Raw genomic sequence first — 23203 nt, forward strand, 5'->3', positions numbered from 1 at the left:
GTTGCTGTTCTGCATGCAGCATTCAGATCAAACCAGGATATGAACAAAAAGTTTGGTTTTGAAAGTTGGTTTTGTATTTTGTCTAATTTCTTCCAACATAGTATATAGATTAATCTATAACACTTTTTTTTTGGGTTCCCGCTCAAAATCTCTGAACTAGCATTTAGCTGAAACTAAAGCAGGAGGAGGTTTGAATGGAGACTGGTAAATTTACTTTGCATTTGTCAATTGTAGATCGACATCCTTCCAAACAGTTCCCTGTCACTGAGTTGTTCTGGATTAAGGGAGTGACACTCTCTCTTCCTATTCCCTCCCTCATAAACTGTCAATTTGCATTCTGAGGAAAAGCATACACATCATCCCGTCACTCCTGAGCTGTTGTAATCTACTACTTTAAGACATCTGTAGTATAACTTTGGTGTCTATGATCACTGTGCACTTGCAGTTTTCTAACGAAACCCAACAGTCTAATATTTACTTAATTTGTTGAAAAGTCAGCAAACGCTTATTTCAATGCAAATGATTTCAGACAATCATTTCAAATCAACACAGTAATTGGAAAGGTCAAAAGAAAAAGCAGGGGGAAGAAAAAACAAGCTTTAAAAATCCCTGGCCTTGGGATCATCATCCCTAATATTCACTTATGTTCAAATAAAACTTTAGCCATACTTTGCATTACAGTCCTACGATAGAAAATTTCCTGTATATTCCAGCCATAGCCTTCCTCAAATTCTCTATAGAGACTGTCTAACCTAAACATTCATTCCATACTTTATTCACAGCATTGCTACATCTGGTATCTCCTGGGTGGCAGTTTTATTATTTCCAATGCAAAGAAATTTAAACATTGCATAAAGAAACAGAAAATTGTATACACTTCTGCATCAAGACAATAGCTAAAAAAAATTATTTCAACCTATACACTTCATAAATCTGTAAAAAGGTGCATAAATTTGAATTTATATTGTAAAAGAGTATGTATAATGAATAATTTTTTGTATATAAAAAACTGATGCTCTTATTCATTTTCAAATCTAAATTTCATATCACAAGCCATGACAAAATTTTAGGTACATAAGGAATATTTCTTTCAAAATTAGTTTATTTTCCTAGCATAATCATATGTCCAAACATTTCTAGGTATTAAAACAAGTTTAATACTTAGATATATAACAATATTATTTTCAGATAGCTTCAATATTTCTTATTTGAGCTTTTCTGGTTATTACATAAAATCAGATTTTTCTTTTAAAATGTCTAAGGCTTCTATTACTCTTTAAAATATTTTAAAATCATCACAACATGTCTGTTGCAATCAGAAAATGGAATTCAAACTGTTTTTCCAAAACACAGGTTATTAAAAAAATAAAATAAAATAATCAGCAAGCCAACCTCAAAACTTCTAATTAAAATTGCTCTGTGCTCCTACTATCACATTTTGGTTTCTAAAATCTGTTTTCCTTTCTTTAAAGTTTAAGTAAAGGTATTACTTTAATGATTCGATCTCTTAATTTGGGTGTTTTTAAAATGAAGAAGGCTTTCATTGAGATGTTTACCTACTCAACACTTCTGCAGTTTCAAGTTGGCTAAACTGATGGATTGAAACAGGAAATAAGCTGCCAACAGGACAAGCGGGAACTGCCAACCAAGTCTTCATATTGTATCCATGACTTAGTGTCTTCAAGGAATCCAAAGATGATTTATTTCACTATTTATTTCATGCTCTCAGAGGTCAGTAAGTTTTATAATTATCTCCAAGCAATTTTCTCCACATCCTGTTAAGCTTTCTCTGAACAGCTGTGTGTGTTGCCATGCAGTTTCACCATCCCCTCCATTTAGAATTGCTTCCAATGTAACTTCTGTTGCACCACAAAAATCTGAGTAGGAGCAAAGATTTTTATCTATTGGAAGAAAAAGATAAACAATTAAGAAAACCTCTGCTCCAGACAGCATATAATGTTAGAATGCTTATTAAAAAGGGTAACTTTTAATGAATGTTTAAGGATCTGAGTCATAACTACTCACATTAATCTATCAGCAGCAGAAAAAAAATAGTGGCAGATTTTTTTATTATTATTTGTTTATTGTTAATATTCAGAGGACTTAGTCAAGACTGAAGCCACCACATACACAAATATCTATCCTTCCAGGTAAAACACACAGGTATCTTGTATCCTCCATGTTTTTCCTAATCCTTCCGTGTTGCAGGCAGGGTTGTGTACACTACTCAACTCGGGTTTTGTACCAGTTTTTAATACCAATTTTGATTAAACACACAGTATTTTATTGACCTTGCTGAAGACTAAGTTAGAAAATTCAATGTGCATTATGTGTAATTATTAATATCTGCCCAGTGCTCTTCCTATATAAACTATTTATTTGCAATTACACTTGTGCTGCATGATATAATTCCACACTTACCTCCTAAGAGAGCAATTTCTGTTGTGGGAGAGTATACTCTCCACTTTATTTTTCCACTTTGAAATGTCTGACTGCTTGTCCTAATTGAAACGTTTTCTATTTTTAGACCAGCTGACTTGCATTCAAATTTCCAGCTGATGGAAGCAGAGGATGACCCCTCTTTTCTGGCTAAATAAACCTAAGTGGAAACAAGACAGACATTATGTCAAAAACCTGTGATGATCAACACATATCTAATTAATTACTGTAATAATGATATTATAACTTAATATAGTGTACTTCCATTCTTTATTAAGCCTCTAAACATTTAAAACTGTTCATAGCACACTTTTGTATACACTCATTCTGAACCCTTAAATCTATTCCACAGTTATGTAATCGTACATGATTCACAGCCCTTCACTAGGGACTTCACTAATCGATTTCAAAATGCTCATTAAAGCTTGACCCATGAAAATATCTACGCTCATTATTCTTAAAAAGCAGACTTCTGGCTTTTATATAAATCCACAGGCCCAAACACTCAATTTCATTTTTGTTGCTCAGTATTGCTGATGAAGAAAACTGTAATGAGTATTTTATTCTTTAGATGTGGCTCCTGGCTGCACACCACTCCTAGAACTTCATGTCTTGGTTAAAGTAAATCATACATGCTGTCCACATACACGTCCTGTACTGGTATTATTTGAGCTGTTAGAGATTTGCATAATTTAATGTGTCCAACATTAAATACATTTTGAATATCACGTGGCTGAAGAGTCAGGCTCATACATCAACATTTACTGAAGGGTTACTACGAATCCTCATAAGATTTTTGCAATATGCAGTACTTTCAACATGAGGCTACTTTCAAATCTGGTTCGTAAAACAAACATTGCAGGTTAAGAGACTCAAGCCAGCCACAATCCTTTTGGAATCCATAGTAACGAAACCATTACCAAAATTCTGATATGTCCAGACTTGTGTTTAATGTCATACTGAGTGGATTTAGGCAGCTCTTTAGTTTTTAAAACTGGAAGTAAAAACTCCGAATGAGATGATAATAAAGTACAGTAATATGCTTTACTAAGATCTCACCTTAAAATAGAAATATCATTCCCAGACAATAAGTCAGGATTTTCATTTTATTATGCACCAAGGCACAAAAATGTTAATTCTCATGCATAGGAAAGCTGGAAAACCCTAAAGGTGTGAGGTGTTACACCTGAAGATTACCTGTGGAAATGTAACAACATAACCTGCTTTCATGTAAATACAATCTTACTGTTCATGAAAGTGCTCATCTCCACACATGTATTTTAAGTACTTCAACTACTTTTAGCACGAGATTTTCCTTGATCAGAACTCACTGAACCGTCATTGCCTGTAAGGGTGCCAAAACTCTCCATTCATTACGATTTGGATGAGATACATTAAACACAGGCTTTAGGGATAAAAAACAAGTTAGTCTGGTTCATCTTCCATTGTTAATATCCAGACATTTAACCAGAAACCGACAAGTTTCCATTTGTGCTTTTTTGACTCTCCTCTAACTTTCACACTTGGATAGTCTTTTTCCAGTATAACTGGAAAAAAGCATGAATTCGGAAAATAACACCTCAGTCAGATTCTCTTCCACTTCTAGAAGACAAGCTTTTAAAACCCACGGATATCAGATCTTACAATGTTATCATCACCTATTGTGGGCTGCTTGTTTGAGCACTAGATGTCAAACTACCTCTAGGTAATCTTGCTACTGCCATGATCATCATACTGACTATGATGACCAATTGATGCATGCCATCTCCGTCATTTTGCAATGACACAGGAAAGACATAAGACACAACAGGCACTTCTTTTCTGTTACTCCTGGGCTAATACCTACAGTTATCTTTTTACACGTACTTTCCATTCATCACACACTAAATGGTAAATAAAATATTTTATGGTTGGTAAATTTCTTGGACTGCTGCTGAATCAAACTCCAAATTTGTACCTACTAGAGGTACTTGAGAAGTTAAAAAAAAACAACAGAACAACCACCAACATGCAAACCCCAACCAACCCTTCCCTCTTCTACCTCCCATAATACAAACAACTCACAAGAAAAATGTAATTTTAGATTCATACAAAACCATTCTACAGGATGCTATTCCTGTGAAACTAATATTCTAACCCATAAGGCTGAGATATACCTACATCTATAGAGCTCCTATTTTTTCAAGGCCATTCTCTCATCCTTTATCCAGAAATACTGAGGAGCTCTTGAACACAAGGGTAAAGTCTTTCTGTCTGGTCTTATAGACCAGCTCCTCTATTTTATCTGATTAGTAGAGTTGAGCAGAACAGCAGACTTGTAATTGGTTTCACTGCAAAGACTGTTTCTTACAAAAGGAGGATGACTGATCATTGGAGACCTGAAGATATAATGTGCTACCAGATTTTTAGCAGATCTTAGGGAGGCAGAAAACAGATGTCCCTCATTCTGAGTTTTTGTTGCTTTCTTTTCCTATCAATCTACTCTTCTGTAACATCTTTTATATTATTCTCTATTTTTTTCTTCTCTTTTAGGGATAATAACCTCTCTAAGTTATTCTCTGATAGCATTTTGCAAGTCATTTATGTATAGACCCAGAACAGAAAATGTCAGAAGAGAATTATACACTTGCTCCATTTTTCATTACTGGGAAGCAAACCATTGCTTAAGCTGTAAGAATGTTTGGCCAGAGACCTTTCAGGCTGGTAGGATGACAGGGTAACAGAGCAATAACATGCTCTAGTCCCTGATAGGAAGGCTCAGTTCCACAGTTGGGAGCTGTCGCTGGAAAAGCTGTTTGCTGGTAAATGACCCTTTCCCATCCTACAGGCATCAATTCTCTTCTTCCTAGATTTAGAGCATATGATTCTTCTGCTGCTCAGTGTCCTGACAGATGGGAAGGAGTCTGGGCAGGGTATACAATAATCTGGCTAACTGACAGTTTTTTGCCTTCTTGCAGATGGAACCATAATGTTTAGGATGACAATTTCTTCCTTTGGCTGTGCATCACAGAGATATAATACACACTATAAAGCTATTCTCCTAAGCCAAAAAAAAAAAAAAAAAGGCAAAAAAAAACCACCACACTTTTTCAGAGAGAAGGATTGCTTTTCAATAAAACAGCAACGCATCCTAAGTTTGCCCAAAAGAATATTAAGGAACACAGTTTTTAAAATTTGGTGCTCTAGCAAGGATTCTACCTTTCTGAAAGGTGAGCTGAAATTATTCCCAATTTCTTAAATCATCTGACAATCTTCTCTGAAGCTTAACAGTAACATTTACTAACATCAGCTAAATTGTATAGGCACCAAGAGAGGTTTTGATGTCAAACATGGGCAAGAATTTTCTGTTTTACTCACATTATCATACTTTCACGGTAGATTTAACACTTCTAATAAATGTTACCCTTACCATTTTCCAATCTGTTTCAACCTTTCTCCAAATAGACTCTGCCTTCCAAACACCAGCTTCCCAGCCAGTTATTTTTTCATTATTATTGGAAATCCGTATATAACTATCTTCCACTATATTGTAGGTGAGGTGGAAGAGTTTAGATGTCTTCTCTTTTTCAAAGGGAACAAAAATTACTTCTTTTCTCTTCTGAAAAAGGCAAAAAAAAAAAAACCATCAGCACATTCGATCCCCAGTGAATTTCGGTAAAACTACGTTACTTTTAATCAGTGTACCATGATTTCCCAATTCAGTTTTGCTGCCAATTAGGAAAATAAAATTTGAAAATAAAAAACACCTTAATTTTTAAAGAGGTCACAGAACAAAAGCATTTCTGCAAAAAATAAATACATAAATAAACAAACTACTTTCTGACAATAGACTTGCATCTTTTAAAGAGAGGAACAATACTTTGTTGTTTTAATGTTTCACATAATTACTTTCAGAAGCAAACCGTTAACATAAAATAAGTAAATTTAAGGAAAGAGATTAACATGTTAAGAATAAAAATCTTATATGTTGAGTATATTTCTAATTCTTTTATAATCAACAGGTAAATGGTTATTCTGAATGCCAAATGTGAGTCTGTGACTATCACAGGTGGCTTCTATATAATAACTTCAGAATCAACTTCAAGAAAAAGGTAAGCCACAAACTTTGTAAGTTCACAGTATTACTTTTTTATTATTTATTTTTTAAAGAATTTTCATTGTTCTTATGAGTTTCAGGAAAAAAAAAATCAAATCTTTTAAACTATAGAGAACTGAAATCCTTCGTTTCTGAAACTTAATGTTATGAAACCCATTAATCTCACCTAACCACCTCTATTTAGGATTGATAATCATTCCAGATGACAGGATCACTACAAAATCAATGTCATGAGTGATGGTTTAAGTCACATCTTTACATACCAGCTCAAGCTAAAAACGTCTCAAGTTCTGGGAAACTATCTTATCATAAAAGAATTCAAAATAAAGTCTTGCATTCTGAAATAGTTAAAAACATTGATAAGAAAACCATTTAGCCTTATGTGAACGGAACAAGCTCTTAAATAAGCTCTTAATTGTTCCTGCACTGTTTTATTAACAAAAATAGTTGCTCAAAACCTGCTTCTAGGCTTTAACCAAAAGTACCTAATAATACAAGTACACAATTTAAAAAGTTTTCCCAACAGCTTCCAACTGCCTTAAAACTTCCTAGTTCTGTTGCATCATAAGTAATCAAAAGGAAAAAAAAATATTTTTAAATTAACTTTTAAGTACAAAACACACTTTCACGTGATTCAGTTACTGTCAAACATTTTTTGAATCAACAAACTACAGTAAGTCCTCAAAACTTTTTTGTGTGCCTCTACTGAACTCACAAACTGGCACCTAACACTTTTCCAAGTTCACTGTTTGAACAAACAGTCTTCAGTCTACCTACCACTAACTCATGAAGCACTATTCCTCTTCAGACCATAGCCACACAACCGCTAGAGTTAGCTACCTCTAGGATGGTCACCAGTGGAAAAGTTAAATACCTCTGAACCAGCTTCACCTCTGGCTACTCGCCAAGCCATTGAACCTGATGTCCTTCCACCAAATTCTCCTGGTTTAGGTGGCTTAGGAGAAATGAACTCAACAAGTTCCACGATTGTTCTTTGCAAGAGCTCACTTTTTCTGCTTTCTGCCAAGAATCGTTGTCTCTGAAAAGACGTTTAAGAAAAGAGTTAAAGGGTCAGAAAAAAATCTATTTTTAATTCTGTTCTAGACTGACACCAGCAGGAAAAAAATGAAAAGAGAGTAACATTTAAAGTTTAGAATGGCTGTTAGAAACATTAATTTTATTCCACATGTGCAAATATAAATCAGTCATAACTGTAGTTATTTGACAGTGCTGTTTAGGTGCTTTTTCTGTGAATTTTCATGCAATAACTGTGTGGATTTATTTTAAAATAAGATTTGTGCTATGTTTGTATTTGCTTGGATGGTAAAATACTTCCATAGCATATTTTTTAGTTATTCATATGCATTCTGTACCTTAGCTGTTCTTGATATTATCTGGGGAAAAAGAAAGCAAACGTAATTATTGGGTCAAACTTTTCTTCTCTAAGGCTGAGTGATATGGCTGGCAGCAGTCTTGGTTTTGTGATTAAATCCAAACAAAAGATTCAGTTGGTCCCTGAAAGAATTATTTCACAGTGACTGATTCTATCATAAATAAACTATGACACTCCTATATTTGCAGATATCAGAAAACTGAGGGGGGAAAAAAAGTCATACTTCCAGGTAAATTAAGCAAACCTTAGAGGAGAAGAAAAAAAAACCATACGATACACTCTTTGGCCACATGAATAAAACTAGGGGTATGTTTTTATATAGAATTAAGAAAAAATCATTAGCAGGCTGTGGTTTAGTCTCTACAATTTTCACATCAAACACAGAAATGAGTGGTAAAGCCTTTCTTTCTTAGCCACGTAGAGTACACCAGTACAGGGATGGAAAGTTAAGTTCAAGACTGGGTATGTACACTGCTTCTTTTTTTCCCATTTCTGTGATCAGACAAGGCATGCACACACAGCCCATTAAGACCTGAAACTTCTGGCCAATAAATATTCCAGTAATCTCAAAAGCAGTCCTGAGCCCAGGAACTTTTGCTACTAGGGATCAGAAAACAGGCATTGGACGGGCCTTTGTTCCAGAAAACAACATAAAACTGGATAAGGGAAAGTAGATACAGAGATATGATGAGAAATAACTTCAGTCGCATGAATTCCAGTTGCCAGTTAGCCATTTTAACAGAATTGTCTAGAGCAGTGACTCCAGCACTTCCCTGTGAAATACCAGGCTTTCCTGAACCTGACACTTGCCTAGGCACCTGGGTATCCATAGGCAGCTCTACAGATGCACTCCAGCTCAGAGGGATTTTGATGTTGCTTATCCCAAGTTATTAATTCCACTCTACAATCCTGTTTGAGCCACTTTGAGGGAGGAAATCCCATGGTTAGGGGTTATCACCACTGATGCTGGTGATGCCACACTGAGAACTAGTTGCCCTTGCTTTGCATCTGTTGTAACAGTATCTGGAAAAGTTGTCAGAAGAACAGAGAGCTTGTGCACAAAAGGGGTGTTTCCAAAACCAGGCCTTTCATGTAGGAAACAAGAAATTAGGGAGTTCCTCAAATGTAGGGTACAAGTATGTGAATTCTTGTCCCTGCTCCCTCCCCTCACACCTCCCAACCCACTCTTGCATATAAATGTCAGCAGTAAGCTAAGACGTGTTAACACCTTGACTCTGCAGAGATCAACAGTGAACACGGTGGGAAAACCTGTTACTAAATTTCCTGTAAATGACATTGCTGTCACTAGCATTGCTGCACTGAAACGGATTACAAGAACTCCATTATACACTGTCATGGCTTAAACTTCCTGCTTTTGTTTCTTCCTAAGGCATTATGCTCTACATGCACGCCCAGAATCTGTCTTTCTTTGGCGGACAGATGCAAAAGGAAGGAAGGAAGGAAGAGGGGTTGTGAACTACAGCTTTAAAATAATTTCTGCATCACGTGCTGTTTGTTTCTTGAAGAACTGCATGCTTTTGGGAGACTGACTGATAAACTGCAATTTAAGTGGACCCACTGCTGGGTAAGCAACAGATAATCTGAGGATTGAAATTGAATGTTAAACCATTAACATGGATGCTGGTTCATCTCACATCAATCACCCCAAGATGGCTGCAGTTTTATCTCTTATTTATTAGATCTCCTTTTAAGAGCAATAATCATTCACAATTACAAACAAAATTGATCCAGTTCTGGAGCAAATAAGATCATTTGTTTCCCTACCCCACCATCACTTTCCAATGAAGGCAGTGGAAAGTTCTGAGGTCTCCCTCCTCTTTCTATATATTAGGCAACGTATAATGGACTAGAGCCTGGCAGTGCCCATACAAAGAAGGCAAAGCAGAGCGTTGCAGTAAGATGCAATAGGGTCCTATAGAATGACAGCAGGTGTTAGGTGATCAGCAGGCTGGCTACACACCCATTCAGGAGTGCCTGACCCAAACAAAAGGCACAGTAATTCTGAGAAGCAAAACCATGTATTGAATAGATCAAACTAGCTACACCCCTTTTCCATTTAACAGTGACAGGCATACAACATCCTTTGAATTGGTGTGTTGTCTCTACTTAGCCACTAAATAGAGACACGCAGAGAAACAGCAATTAGAGCAGTTGCTCTTTACACAGGAAAGCAAAATATTGACCTCATAGAATGTCTTCACTGACAGCGCAGCAAAGGTGATGATGTGCACTGTACACTGTGCTTCTCCTCAGCTGTAATTTAGAGGAACTGAACTTGAAAGATGCTGTGTTGGAGCTCTGCACCAACAGGTACTGAGCCTAGTCCTCCAAGTGAAGAGCCATGCTCTAGCTGATGATGGAAAAAGGGAAAGTTAGATGTCAGCCTCAACCTACATCAATTATCTGCTGAATAGGCTGCAGTGAAGGAAATGCAATGGAGACCTGGAGTAATGGAAACCTGCTCTAAGACATACTGATGTTTCTAGCAGTGAGCTGCCTTAGTCATCTACTGACAGCAGATGCTACTGAATACCCCCTGGAGAGCCTCAACCAGCCATTTCTTAATGGCCCTGTGATTCCCACTGCATTGTCTCCTTAGTATGAACTTCAGGAAAGGCCCTTGGACTAGGACAAAGGTCAGCAACAAAAACTGTTCTTCAAGCTATCTCCTTGCAACTGGCCTCTAGTCCCTGGAAACCCAATTTCAACTATAACAGACAAAAGAATGGAGACTAAGAGCAGTTACTTACAGACACTAATTAAATTAACCCTGTCAAACATATCCTGAACAGCTACTGGGCAAAAGAAAGCATGGCAGGAGGAGGAGAATGAGTATCACTCAGCTTGGGAAAAGAGAGGGTAATTTATCAATCTCTTTTAAGGGCGCCTTATTTTGATAAAGGTGTTCTATTAGATCTATAAGGCAGATTTAATAATACTTAAAAGGAGTAGGGAAAGCTTGCAGGACAGAGAAGAAAGGTCTGGGATTTCCCACATGTAGAGAAGAGCCAGGGGTGTTTGGGAAGCACATGTATAGCTTTCTTCCTTGTACTCAGTTTTTAATGAAAATTTCCTCTAAAACATGACCAGAGCACCTGTTCTTTCTTGTTTGAAAAGTGCTCATGTCAGCTCATGAGCTGCACCTATAAAGAAGGTGGATAGAAGTAAGAATCAGACCAACACGCAGCACCATCTGTTGGAGATGGCAACACATTTTTTTTTTACTGGAGTTCTCCATGCTTCTGTAAGTGAAACAGAGCACAATCTTACAGCAACATCACTGATATAAGCCAGCTCACGAGTCATTTATAGTTTTTCCTCATTCCATCAATACTGCCACAATATTTTTAATTTTCTTCTTACTAATCCTCTATCAGTAGTACCACCTAATGCTCAGTCTTGAACCAGCACCCCATTTCCAAGGTTTTCTTCAAGTGGTGAAGAGGCTGGTGACTGATTGCTATCTCCAGCAATCTGAGGGGCTGAATTAAAAGCCCCTCAGATCAGTTTTGTAGCAGCAAGGGTTCAACAATCAGAGGACTTCACTAAATTCCTGCAACCCTTCACAAAGTACACCACGTTCCCCAACTTGAATTTCTGATCCTTCACTTCATTTAGTTTTGTTAATTTGTGGCCAGCCTTGTCTGTGCTCTACTCTGCGTGTGACTGACTTTTTGTTACTGATGAAAGTTTTAAAGCTAGGACTTGAAATCACAAGTCCAGCTCAACTCTTCACAGCATGTGACTATAACCCTCAAGCCAGCAGGTCTCTAAAAAGGAATAATGTGTTTATTAAGCCATCAGCTTTACTCTGTTACAGGAACCAATGTTTCTGTGCAAAGAAATTAGCCCTGGAAGGAAGCGAGGGCACAAACTTTAAGGGTGATTCAATGTTCTGTGGGATTCTAGTACACTGAGTCAAGAAAAGTTTATCCTGTACTAAGAAGGGAGTGCCAAAAGTTTAGCAGAGAGATACTAAGTGCCCTTGGGTTCTGTGACTGTATACGTGGCTCTGAGCCAGAGTTCTACTGATGTTATCAACACTTTTTGAAACTCTAGGAAAGAACCTGTGAATCATTCCCCCCCACACACAACTTTCTAGACCCTGTAAAAAAAAAAAATAACGGAAAACAGATTAGGCCTACATTTCCTGTTAACTATAAATACTATTGTTTCCAAGTTATAGCATTTTTGAAGGCAACTGTCTTCAGAGACTCCATGTAGTTACAAAGCAGTTGTAGTTTATTACTGTATCTGTTGATGAATAAATGCACTTAAAATCTGCTAGGGAAAAAAATAAACACACACACAGTATGTATCAGTATGTATTTTATCCACGTAGACACATACATCCCTGAGAATGTAAGACACACGTACCATTCTTTATCTTATTTCAAATAAGTTCAACACTGAAAAACCTAAGTACCTTGTGCAAAATGAGTTCCTTACAATTAGCAACATTTTACTTTCCATAAAGCAGAGACATTTCCATGAGGTTACAAAACACATTCCTTTGTTCAAAGACTTCACATTTGAGGAAAACACTTATGTTTCACTTAAAGAAACCTATTTAAGAAAAGCTACATACCTTTCTATTGAATGTGTTAATTGTTTCACGTAGTGTAGCTTCACTAAGCGCTGTCCTTCTAGTGAGTACTTCTTTATGCTTACAGCTGTATCTCCAGGTGACATCAACAACCTCAAGCACAAATTGAAGAAGAAAATAAAGCAAACAAGATTCCCATATGTCTGGCTTTAAAATAAAGAGGCTAGCTAGTAGAAGTATGTTTTTCCCTAATAATTCTGGAAATGACATTACTTCACACACTTGCCTCAGGGTACACTTTTTTTTTTTTTTTTTTAAAGCATCACTATTCCTACCTCATCTTTGGAAAATGCGATTACATAGGAGAGCTTCTTTCCCCACCCAGTTTCATAGAGAAGAGGTTTATCACAGGCATTTTCACAGGGATCACAGTGAAGCCACCTTGTCTGAGATGAAGAATATACTTCAGTCCATACATGATCTACATAAGAAAGGTAGAAAGTAAACAATGAATAATAGGGATAGATTCTCTCTACTAATAACACAATACTATCATAGGATCACGTTCCCTTTGATTCGACAAAAGATTTTCACTGAAATCAGGCATCTAACCTTAGTTGCAGAACTGTATTTCATCTCTCACGCATGTCAAGAAACAGAATTTATATTTTGTTAGCTGGACTGAATAACTTTACATGGTGCCTACGGGCTAATATAACCTTAGAACCATAAAATAACCTCGTTTTGAATTATTTGTATTAATACATTCTGTAATACTGTTACCTGTATAGTCCCAGACATATCTGGCTTCAAACCCTACAGCTCTGCAGCACAGTGTAAAACAGTTAGCCCACTCGCCACAGCGTCCACATCTGGTTTCCAGAAGTTTCTCAGGATTACCGTACCTAGAGGAGAAAAAAAAAAAAAACAACAGAATAATTGAAAACAAATTTCACCTTTCAAAATTTTTTACATCATGATTGCCTATCTATTTCATCTTAAAGATACATTGCTGTTTCACCAACCATCCTATAATGTTGCTTAAAAAGGCCTCTCTAATCTTTCATGTAACAACACTTGTTCACAAAATGCACAAATGTATAGCTGTTTTGTGAAAGACAAGAAAAAAACAAAGCAAATCTTTGTATGCTCACCTTGGGAATCTATTACTGAACTGACACTGGTTACAGTAATGATTTTCCACTCGACCAGCGTTCCACCTTAGATCATCATCAGTCGGTGTCAGCTTGTCACTTTTCTGTTCTGTTTGCCCACCACACCTGCTGCAAGGAAGACTATTTACCCAATGAAAAAAGTCATTCTTAAACCAGTTCAAGAGCTCCAACAGCAAGAAGTCGTCTTCATTCACATGTGCACCTGTAAAATTTACACAACACGGTTTGATCAAAGAGCAAAACAATAATTTAGCTAACTTTCCAGTATCTACCTAGATCACTGTCTCCTGGTGCCTTATTATATTTTAGAGATCTCATAAAATGAAGGTTCATGCATTGCTTAAAAACACCAGAAAGAAAAATCTAAGTTCTGAAGACTAAGTAATGGCAAACTATATTTAAAAAAACAAACAAACAAAAAAAATGCACTACTGAACACTACAGCTCGAGTAAGAATTAGGAAATTCTCAGAAAAACAAGTTAGATATACAGTGAAGCCCGGTGAACTTCCCTCATTCCCCTCATATTCTTCTAGGACTATGAAATAGATAGTATACAAACTATTTTTTTGCTCCTAAACATTCTTCTCCTGTTCTTTGGTATTACACTAGGAGTAATTAGGAGCTATGTAAACAAAGACGAGTTTGCTTATGACTTCAGCAAATATTAGCTTTGTCAGCTTACTCAAGGTGACACAGGAAGTCACTATTTTTCTACTCCGATTCTGCCACGTTAATACACACTAAACTTCTGACCTTTTGTCCTACGTTCACAACAAGTATGTTCCCATGTATACATGTTGTACTGTTGCTATTCCACCATTTAGAAATAACCTCACTTCACCTAACAAATTATTAAATCCACTCTTCTAAAAGAGATCCATCCCTTCTAACTCCTTATAGGCTTTATATGTATGTTCTGCTCCAATGCCCACAGGGATTCTCCTCCTCAGATTCATAAACAATAAAGTAAGTCTTCTTATTAACTCCACCATCTAGGCCACACTGCAATCATCAGTATCTAATACCTGGTTATTATGTGACTGTAGTTTGCTTATAGTCACGATGCAGACAGGTCTGACTTATGAAAATATGAATATATATATATTAAAAAAAAAAAAAAAAAAACTATGAATGATGTTTAAGAGGAAGTTTGAGCAAATCTGTGCACTAGCTTCTTCTTCAGGATAGTGAGGAAGGAATAGATGAAGATGTATATTTAATTCATCTAGAGATGAATTTTAGAGGAAGGTGTGAATTCTTTGCCTGGTATGGAAGACCAGGGGCCCCTATTAAACACACATTGCCAAGAACATGAAGAGCATTAGAGAAGATAACCTGTTAATCAAAGCAAGAAAACCTGAGACTTCAGACTGACTTATAATTACACAACAATGGAAATTTTAATGCACTGTATGTGCAGAACATCTGTGCTGAAACATTCTGACAAAGTGTTATTGCTCACAAAATGAACATGTTCATGCATTCGAACTTCCTGACAAGAACAGAATGAGAATATTCTGAACACTGGCTATGGTCTTTTTTTGGACAACACATAAACCAGAGTCTGTCTATGAAAACGTAACTGGTATCATATGAATGTTCTTCTTTTGGTTTGTAAAATAGGCCCTGCAAGCAAACATCGCATGGAAAGAATGACAAACGTGATCTATTTGAACAGAAAACAGCTGGCTGTAACATGCAGCTATTTTCAACTGCAAAAGCCATCTTTCTAATGGAAAGTGGTAAAGGAAAACAGTCAAAATTGTGTTTCTGCTCAAGCAATCTTCCTAACAGTCTCCTATGATGCCTGGTAGGGAAAGTCCTAAGAATAAGTGTCACTTACCATCAAACAGTTGTTCCTACAGGTGACAGCCTTAATATAGTAACAAACCAAAGACACTGAAAGGGCTAATTAGCCGTGTATCTCCTAGATAGTCCATTTCCAAAGGAACATTTCTATAAGGCTCTAAAAAAAATGCTTTCAAACTGTCACAACCCAGTGATTTTCTCCTCTGCATCTAGATTAAGCCCTGGAAGCCATTTTGAATTGATCAGCTCAACGGCTTGGGAAGAAGCATCTGTACACATCACCCTCCTTCCTTCCTTCCTTGCTTTGGCACTAGGGTGCACAAGAAAATAGAAGCAGGGTCTAAGACATACATTTGTCCTTTTTATTTACTTATTTTGTAAAGAATTTAAATCATTTTTTATTTCTTACTGCTAAGTCTTTTTACCATTGCATCGTACTAGATTGTGCTGGATAAGAATGCTTTATGCTTGCTTATGTGGTGTACTACTTCCTATTGTAGCTTTATAAAAAAAAAAAAATGAAAAATTACTATGAAATTCATTCTCAAAAGTTCACTTCTGCCGAAGGTGCAATTACAGGTTCGCATGGCTGTATGAAACATCTCAGTCATTTAGAAAAATGATAAGAGCAGCTTATTTCTGGTTTGTAATCAACAGCATCCCCATCAAGCAAGCTGAATTGTTCCAAAATCTGTCAAAGATTAAAAAAAAAAAAAATCCTTTTTCTTGTGAATCTAAATATGGTTTTGGAATCCTATTTAAAAATATATATATAATTGTATAATTTCACTATATTGATGAAATATTTCTAACTAAGAGTTTTAGATTAACACATTTTCGACGGACAAAGTCTTAGTGCATTCCGAAGAAACTTGCATTTATTAGAAAAAACATATTTGTAGCATCAGTGCCTAAGATTTATGCTCATGCTTCAATTCTTGCTCCAAGAGGGCTGCATTTGAACAATGTTATTCATTTAAGCATTTGCAAGAATGATGATTCTTTGTATGAAGTTGCGCTTTGGAAAGGCCATATGCAAAAATCTCTCCAATAACATTATTAACAAACATGGCATTTTGCATTTTTTTCCTGAATTTGGAATTGTAGTATAGACAGGAAAACTAAACTCTGACAATTTCAAAACAATGACGATAAAGAAAAAACAAGTTCCCTTCCCTCTTGTAGTTAGTTCACTCTAGATGTAAGGATTATAACAGTAAATGCTCACTCAATTTGTCTCCTTAGCACTGTTTGCTGCTAATTTGGAAATAAAGAATTCAGAATTTGTACATGAAAGCAAGTAATGGATGGATGGATAGGCACAAATGAAATAGAAAAATGAAATGCTTTTAGATAGAGAAAAAAGAAAGAAGTGAAAAATAGTAATGAAGTGAAAGTCAGTAATGATTTTCAAGTTTTCAGTGAAGATGGCTTTTCTAACTTAGAAACAGCATCTGGAATTTGCAGACATCTGACCAAATCCATACCCCTGAAGCACCCAAATGTTTGAAAGAATATTTCTGGTTTCATACACATTGCAACTTGGTGACATTACCTTTGTCCAGTCTTGTAGCTTGTGCTAACTTTTTCTGAGCCTTCCCTTTCAATTGCTGGAGGGGAATTGAAGCTAGTGCTTTCTGCTGAAGAGAAGGATCCTCATACACTAACACATGCTCAAAGTTGCTTTGAAGTGCTTTCAAGATACTTGCAGCCTGCAAAAGGATTTTCAGTCATAAAATGGCTTATGAACTTCTATCTCAAACCAAAAGAACCAAGCTCCACTATTTTAACTCACAGTCACAATTCCACGCTCACAAGTTACATTATTTACTTTTTAACAGCATAAATTTATAAAGATATCAAAAATTGCAACAAACACCACCACCCAAGCCATAAAGCCAACTTGTCATCTCTGAGCACTCTGATTAGTATCCTTCATAAAAAGTGTATTGATTCAAGGAGAGGAGGAATTTTAAAAGACACCTCTGCTAACAAAGTTTTTGACTTTTTTTTTTTTTTACCCAATTCTTTTTTCTCCTTCTGGACACCTTCTACCTGAAATCTACAAAATAATCTGTTATTCATTCAATTTCCTGGACACTACTACACCACGTGAACCAGTTCACGTTACTCTATTATTCATGAACACTGCTCGTCTATTTTTACTTCCTCTCAGATCAACTCTGATCCAGTTTTGAACATAGAACCCCGTGACCATATTTCACTAGAAACCAAAACACATGAACTGGGCTTCTTCACTCTGTTATCTTAAGTGTCACTTAGTGGCGTGTGCCTGGGTGTATCTTCGAGTGCAACATATCTAAAAAGTTAGCTAGCTAAGTTACTAAGTAGTTAACAAGATACTTAATTCCCTTCAAAAGGGGATAACACAGAAAACTAAATGAGATGTTAAAAATCAAGAATCTGACATACACAGGGAGGAGCCAGTGATACTGCTGAATCTCCTTTTCTCTAGCAATAGAACATGCTTCAGTCTTTAGCCTGGTTAACTCACATCTCTCTCCTCCTCTTAATCACCATATGATCCAGGAAGGGATCACAATCCATCCACTACAGTAATAACTAGCCAGAGTTTTCCTTGCTCCTGAAGTCAAGAATGTCTCACGGTAACAAATGCAGAAGAGCCAAAGACAAAGGAAAATAACAATGGGTTAGACCCCTAGAACAGTGCTATTTAGGAATATTCCTGTGCTGGATCTGTTCTCCTGTTTGCACCTGTGATTCATGAGAGTCTTGGTAAGCAACACACTTGCAAGAAATAAAACTGCTCACACTATAAAAACCATTCTAAATCCCTCTGACATCTGACAGCGGTGCATACAGAAATAATACAGGTGCTTACTGAGAAACAAACACCTATTCCTGTGCAAACAAGGTGGCCAAGTCATAGCCAGAAGGTACTTTATGGACTTCTTTCTAATCAACACAGACTATATAGACTGAATTTAACAGGTTCAGAGAGCTGTTAGTGTAACTTCCTGAAGAGATCAACAGAAATACAGAGTTCTAATAGAGCTGCTTTTAACTAGTTTGGCCTCGTCACCCACCCATGTTGAATCTCAAGAAGCCTAGAGAAACATACAGACCAGTACTTCAGCAAGTGAAGTTTCACAGTCACTTCCAACCACCACCACAGAAGTGGCTGAAACAGTAAAATGCAGTAAGCAGATAAGCCAATACTAAAATAAACCCAGGCATTGCATCTATACACTTGAACCCATACTGTGCCATTTTTCTGCCTTGAATAGATATTGAAAAGAAACAGCACGACAGTTCAACATCCAACAATATATTGCTCATATCATTTAAAAAGAGACAAAGTCTGCTGAAGGATGTATAGGAAGCAAGCTTTTGGAAGGATCCATCTTGCACCAACCTATTTAAAACCAAACCCACAATGGTTGTAAAGGAGAAAATTCTTTAGGGTTAAGCCAAAGAATCCTTCAATCTTATATCCAACAGTACAACGGCTTCATTTTCCAGAGTAATATGAGGTCTTAAGACTCTTCTCCCATCAGGCCAAGTAACATCAGCTGAAACGAGGACTCTGCCCCTCTCTTTCTCTTGGCCAGGAACTTCCTCTCAAACTCTTGCACAAGGGAAACAGCTTAACTATATACTTGTATTTGCCTGGCCTAATTATTGTCTCTCAAAACAGTTGTGCATGAATAAAGAAAGCCCTCACAGGCCATGCATACAGGTCATGACACATGAATTGAGACATCAACAATTATAAACATATTAGTCTTGATCTCCAGTTCCTTTGTTGGTTATCAGACAACTACCAAACACAGCATACAACCTTGTCTTAGCTTCCTTCCCCCTGCCTCTGTGCTCTCCCACATTACTCCCTTCCAATACAAAATGTGTTCATTTTGCTTTTTTTGTCACACCCTGCTCAATAAGATGCATATCTGTGGACATCTTCAACAAAATCTCTTGCTAATATTCTATTTATATCACATTTCAAGTTGAAGTTGGATAGAGACTGAAGAAAACATTCAAAAACAACAAAATGCCACTATTCCAGTCCTCTGCTCAGTGCAGAGTTAGCTATGAGGTCAGACCAAATTGCTCAGGGCTTTATCCAGTCAGATCTTGAAAACTTCCAAGTTTGGAGACTACACAACCTGAGCAATCCGTTCCAACAGCTGACTTCTTCAATCATTATATTCAGAATTTGTGTTCATAGAAAGCTTTTAGGCAGTAATTACCATTTCAAGAGATTGCACAAGTGATGTTTCCAGCTGCTGCTGGGCAGGGGCACGAACAGGGTCAGCAGGTCTTGAAGGCTGATGTGCAGCTGCCTGAGTGCTGGCTACAGCTTCAGAGGATCCTGGTCTGTGGATCTGATTCGACTCATTCAGCCTGCTACTCCTCTCTCCAGCAATCAGATCTCTGATTTTACGTAGCTGCTCAATCGATGCTTCCTTAGGGAATATCAGGTGAGTTTCTCCCTGAAGTTTAGGAAAGTTAATTCAGCAATTAACGTAGGTCTAAGCTAGTTGCTGGTTTATATTTGCTCTTGCTAACAGCTGTATCAGTAACTGGAAGTTAGCCTAAGGTTTGGCAGGATTTGGCATTCAGATTAGGTTCCTTACATGAAAAACTTGTAGGTCCCCCACAGCTGAAGCTATTAGATAAGTACCTACAGTCAGTCTAGAGAAAAGCTCTCATAATAACATACTTTTGTGAGCAACTTATTTTGTAGAGTCACACATGAACAATGCAATTATTGTTTAGCAGAGCAAGCAGCAGCAACAGAAATGAAAAACAAATGCAGTTCTTACAGGACAGCAGTGAAACACTAGGCAACACAGTAGGATAGCCAATGTTTGGAGAAGCCCCTAGAACAGCATCCACTGTAATTATCTTCCACACTGGCATCTTTTACTTTTTGTAATTTTTTCAGATGAGAAGCGTTCTTCTTATTTAAATCTGTACCCAGCTTGATTTTTGGGCTCCTATCTTTGATTGCAGCATGATTACTGGTGACAATCCAGTAACAGCAGATCAGTAATTAGGACAGAATCAGTTGCAATGCACTTAACATGAAGAAATACATTACTAAAAACATGAATACCCTGAAACGTTCATAGTTTAAGAGTTTCAGTTTTCAGTGCTTCTATTCATCAAACCAAGTAATGCGTTTATCTGCACCTCTACCTTAGGTCACCTGCCATTGCAGATGAAGTATTTGACTAATTCTTATGATTACAAGATCGAACGAAATACACCAATTCAGAAGAGTCCTCTTTTTTAAATGAGTAATTTAGCTTGCTAGGCAGACAAAATAATGAACATTTTAGCTATCAGTCGAAGAGAAGTTTGTGAACTTCAGCCTCAATTGGCACAATAACCAGAAGCCTGAACCGAGATGCTCTTAATGATTAGACAGAAGTGGGAGTAGCACTTTATGACACATTTAAAACGCCTATGTTATTGTTGCTTGAGTGCTTCACTAGCTCCATGGACTACCTCTTGGCTAAAACACATCATTAAAAGCCATCTCCTGAACGCCAGCAGAGAAATAAATCCACAGACCCATTTCTCTTCTCTGCAGTCACCATCTCCTTCAGCATACATTTATTTATTTATTAACTTTAAGACAAATAGTTGACTTCACCAGAACAAAAGGCAGAGGTCTCACAACAGCCGGACCTAAACAACGTCAGTTTCATGTCGTGGTTATGTATGCATGCAGACAAAACAAAGCAAAGCTAGAGCAGTATCTTTGCACCATTAATCGAGACCTGTTTTTTCACCCCTGCATTCCTGTAACTACAAAGGTCGCTTCTAGCTCAAGAAGCTTTGGAGTTAAAATATAGTGAGACAGGGACTATTTTGGCATGTGAAGCAATCTTTGAAATACATTTTTTATGAAGCAACAGAATCAAGATTCACTTGAGCCTATTTTAGGATGTAGTTTCATAACTACTTGAGCTCTAACTGTGTAAGTCCCACCCTGCCACTACTTCAATAGTCTGTTGCCCTCCACTGCTGTCATGACAACGCTAGTACTTGTGCGGATGCACTGTGAATTGGCTAAAAATTTATTTCCTTAAAATAACAAAAGAAGAACTTTCGTTCTCACTGTTAGATAAGCCCTGCTGGTGGTGGGAACAAGCAGCAGAAAAGCAGGATTGTTTTTTTTCATCCTGATGACAGTTTCGGTAAGTTTATAATATGGAAACTACAGCCTGAGGGTGCAGCTTGTTGTCCATGTAATAGTGGGTTGTAACTAGAATAGAGGGTTTTCCCTTCAATTCCCACCATGTATATATATATATATATATATATATATATATATATGACAATTAAGTGAACTAATAGGGTACCTGAGCATCAGAAAACCAATCTTACGCAGATTAGCTTAGTTCTCACTCCATCAGGATTTCTGAAGTAGCCTCACCGAAGTTTTCTGTTGGTTAACCACTGGTCTTTGCGAACAAGGCTTGAAATTAAACTAAGAAAATAGCAATTGGCTTAAAAACTAGTGCCTTGCAACTGAGCGAGAAGAAGGTATACCATTTTGAGTTTTAGCACGTAAACCAATTAAAACATTAGAAGCGACTGGATTATCCTCACCTCTTGGAATCCCATTTCAAACAAACATTCAACTGCTCCTCTGACAGGCAACAGCCTCGTGGAAAACGCTGGATTTCCAATCCGAATTAGCCTGTATTTCTCCTCGGCAGGATTCCTGAAGAAATTGAAAGCTTCAATTACCTCTGCACACTAAGTAAGCGCTAAGCAGCTGGGCAACTGCACCACACAGCACACCCACAGCCCACCCATACGTAAACAACCCCCAGCCCAGCCTCTTTTTGGCCGTTTCGCCCCCAACCCAGCCATGCCCCCCCCCTCACCGCAGGATGTTGTCCGCGTAGGCCAGCAGCAGCCGCGAGGCCTCCAGGAAGGTGTCGCGGCCGTTCTGGCACAGCTCGCTCACGGCGGCCGAGCCCGCCGAGGAAGCGCGGCCCACCGCGGCCGCCATCGCTCCCTCCCCACCGCCCCCCCCCCCTTGGAGGCAGCGCGCATGCGCAGCGGGGCGGTGAGGCCGCTGCCCTCAGGCCCTGCCCAGCGCCCCGCTGGTGGTGGTGGTGGCCTTAAAGGCGCCGCGCGGCCCGGGGCGGGGGGGTACCGCAGTGTGTGCCCGTGTGGAAACCGAGCAGACTCCTGATTCTTCAGCAATATGACAGAAATATTTATTTTTTTCTTCATTAAATTGCACGTTCTCCTTCCATTCTTTTTGTCTTATTTATTTATTTATCTATTTATATTTTTTTTCCTGCAGCAGGTTCCTCAGGTCTGTGTTGACGTGGCTTTGGCACACACGTTGTGCTCTGCCACGACAGTTCCTCCGCTTTCATGTATTTGATGTATGGCACCACGTTTTTTTTTCATACGTAAAAACTTATTTTTTCCTACGTTTCCTGTCAGGCACAGCTGGAGCTTGGTCTCAGCCCAGATCACGCCCTGCTATTCCAGCATCCAGAAGGAGCAACTAAAGGCTTTATTTTTGCGTGCATTGGTGCTGTTGGTCTATTTGTACGTGTTTTCAAATGACTCCTGTAAAGCCAGCTACCAACTTGCCTTGCTTTACCTCTTACTGCCCTTTTTCACACCATTTCAGCATCTGTGTGGAGAAACAAACTTTCTTCCAGCTGGGGCTGGGGGCTTGGTGAAGGGCAGGGATCT

General features: G+C 37.7%; 1 protein-coding gene across 1 annotated transcript; it reads right to left on the reverse strand.

Moving 5' to 3' along the window:
* Positions 1-1084: 1084 nt before the first annotated feature.
* On the reverse strand, positions 1085-22507 carry NGLY1 (N-glycanase 1). Its single transcript, XM_032182207.1, has 12 exons — positions 22372-22507; positions 22091-22205; positions 19717-19959; positions 17037-17193; positions 13650-13872; positions 13279-13400; positions 12831-12976; positions 12538-12648; positions 7410-7574; positions 5849-6037; positions 2422-2599; positions 1085-1901 (listed from the first exon to the last, which is right to left on the reverse strand). The coding sequence occupies exons 1-12, from the start codon at positions 22497-22499 to the stop codon at positions 1726-1728; spliced, it is 1953 nt and encodes a 650-aa protein (XP_032038098.1). The 5' UTR covers positions 22500-22507; the 3' UTR covers positions 1085-1725.
* Positions 22508-23203: the final 696 nt, after the last annotated feature.

The sequence above is a fragment of the Aythya fuligula genome, chromosome 2 (genome assembly GCF_009819795.1).
Source record: "Aythya fuligula isolate bAytFul2 chromosome 2, bAytFul2.pri, whole genome shotgun sequence".
Lineage (NCBI taxonomy): Eukaryota > Metazoa > Chordata > Aves > Anseriformes > Anatidae > Aythya > Aythya fuligula.

Bases quoted from the DNA above. Each gene is read 5' to 3' on its own strand.
- NGLY1 (XM_032182207.1), bottom strand. From the start codon at position 22,499: ATGGCGGCCGCGGTGGGCCGCGCTTCCTCGGCGGGCTCGGCCGCCGTG. The intron at 19,960-22,090 runs GTGAGGATAATC...CCTAAACTTCAG, and splicing joins TTGAAATGGGATTCCAAGAG to GGAGAAACTCACCTGATATT. The intron at 13,873-17,036 runs GTAATGTCACCA...TAAATTTTACAG, and splicing joins AGCTACAAGACTGGACAAAG to GTGCACATGTGAATGAAGAC.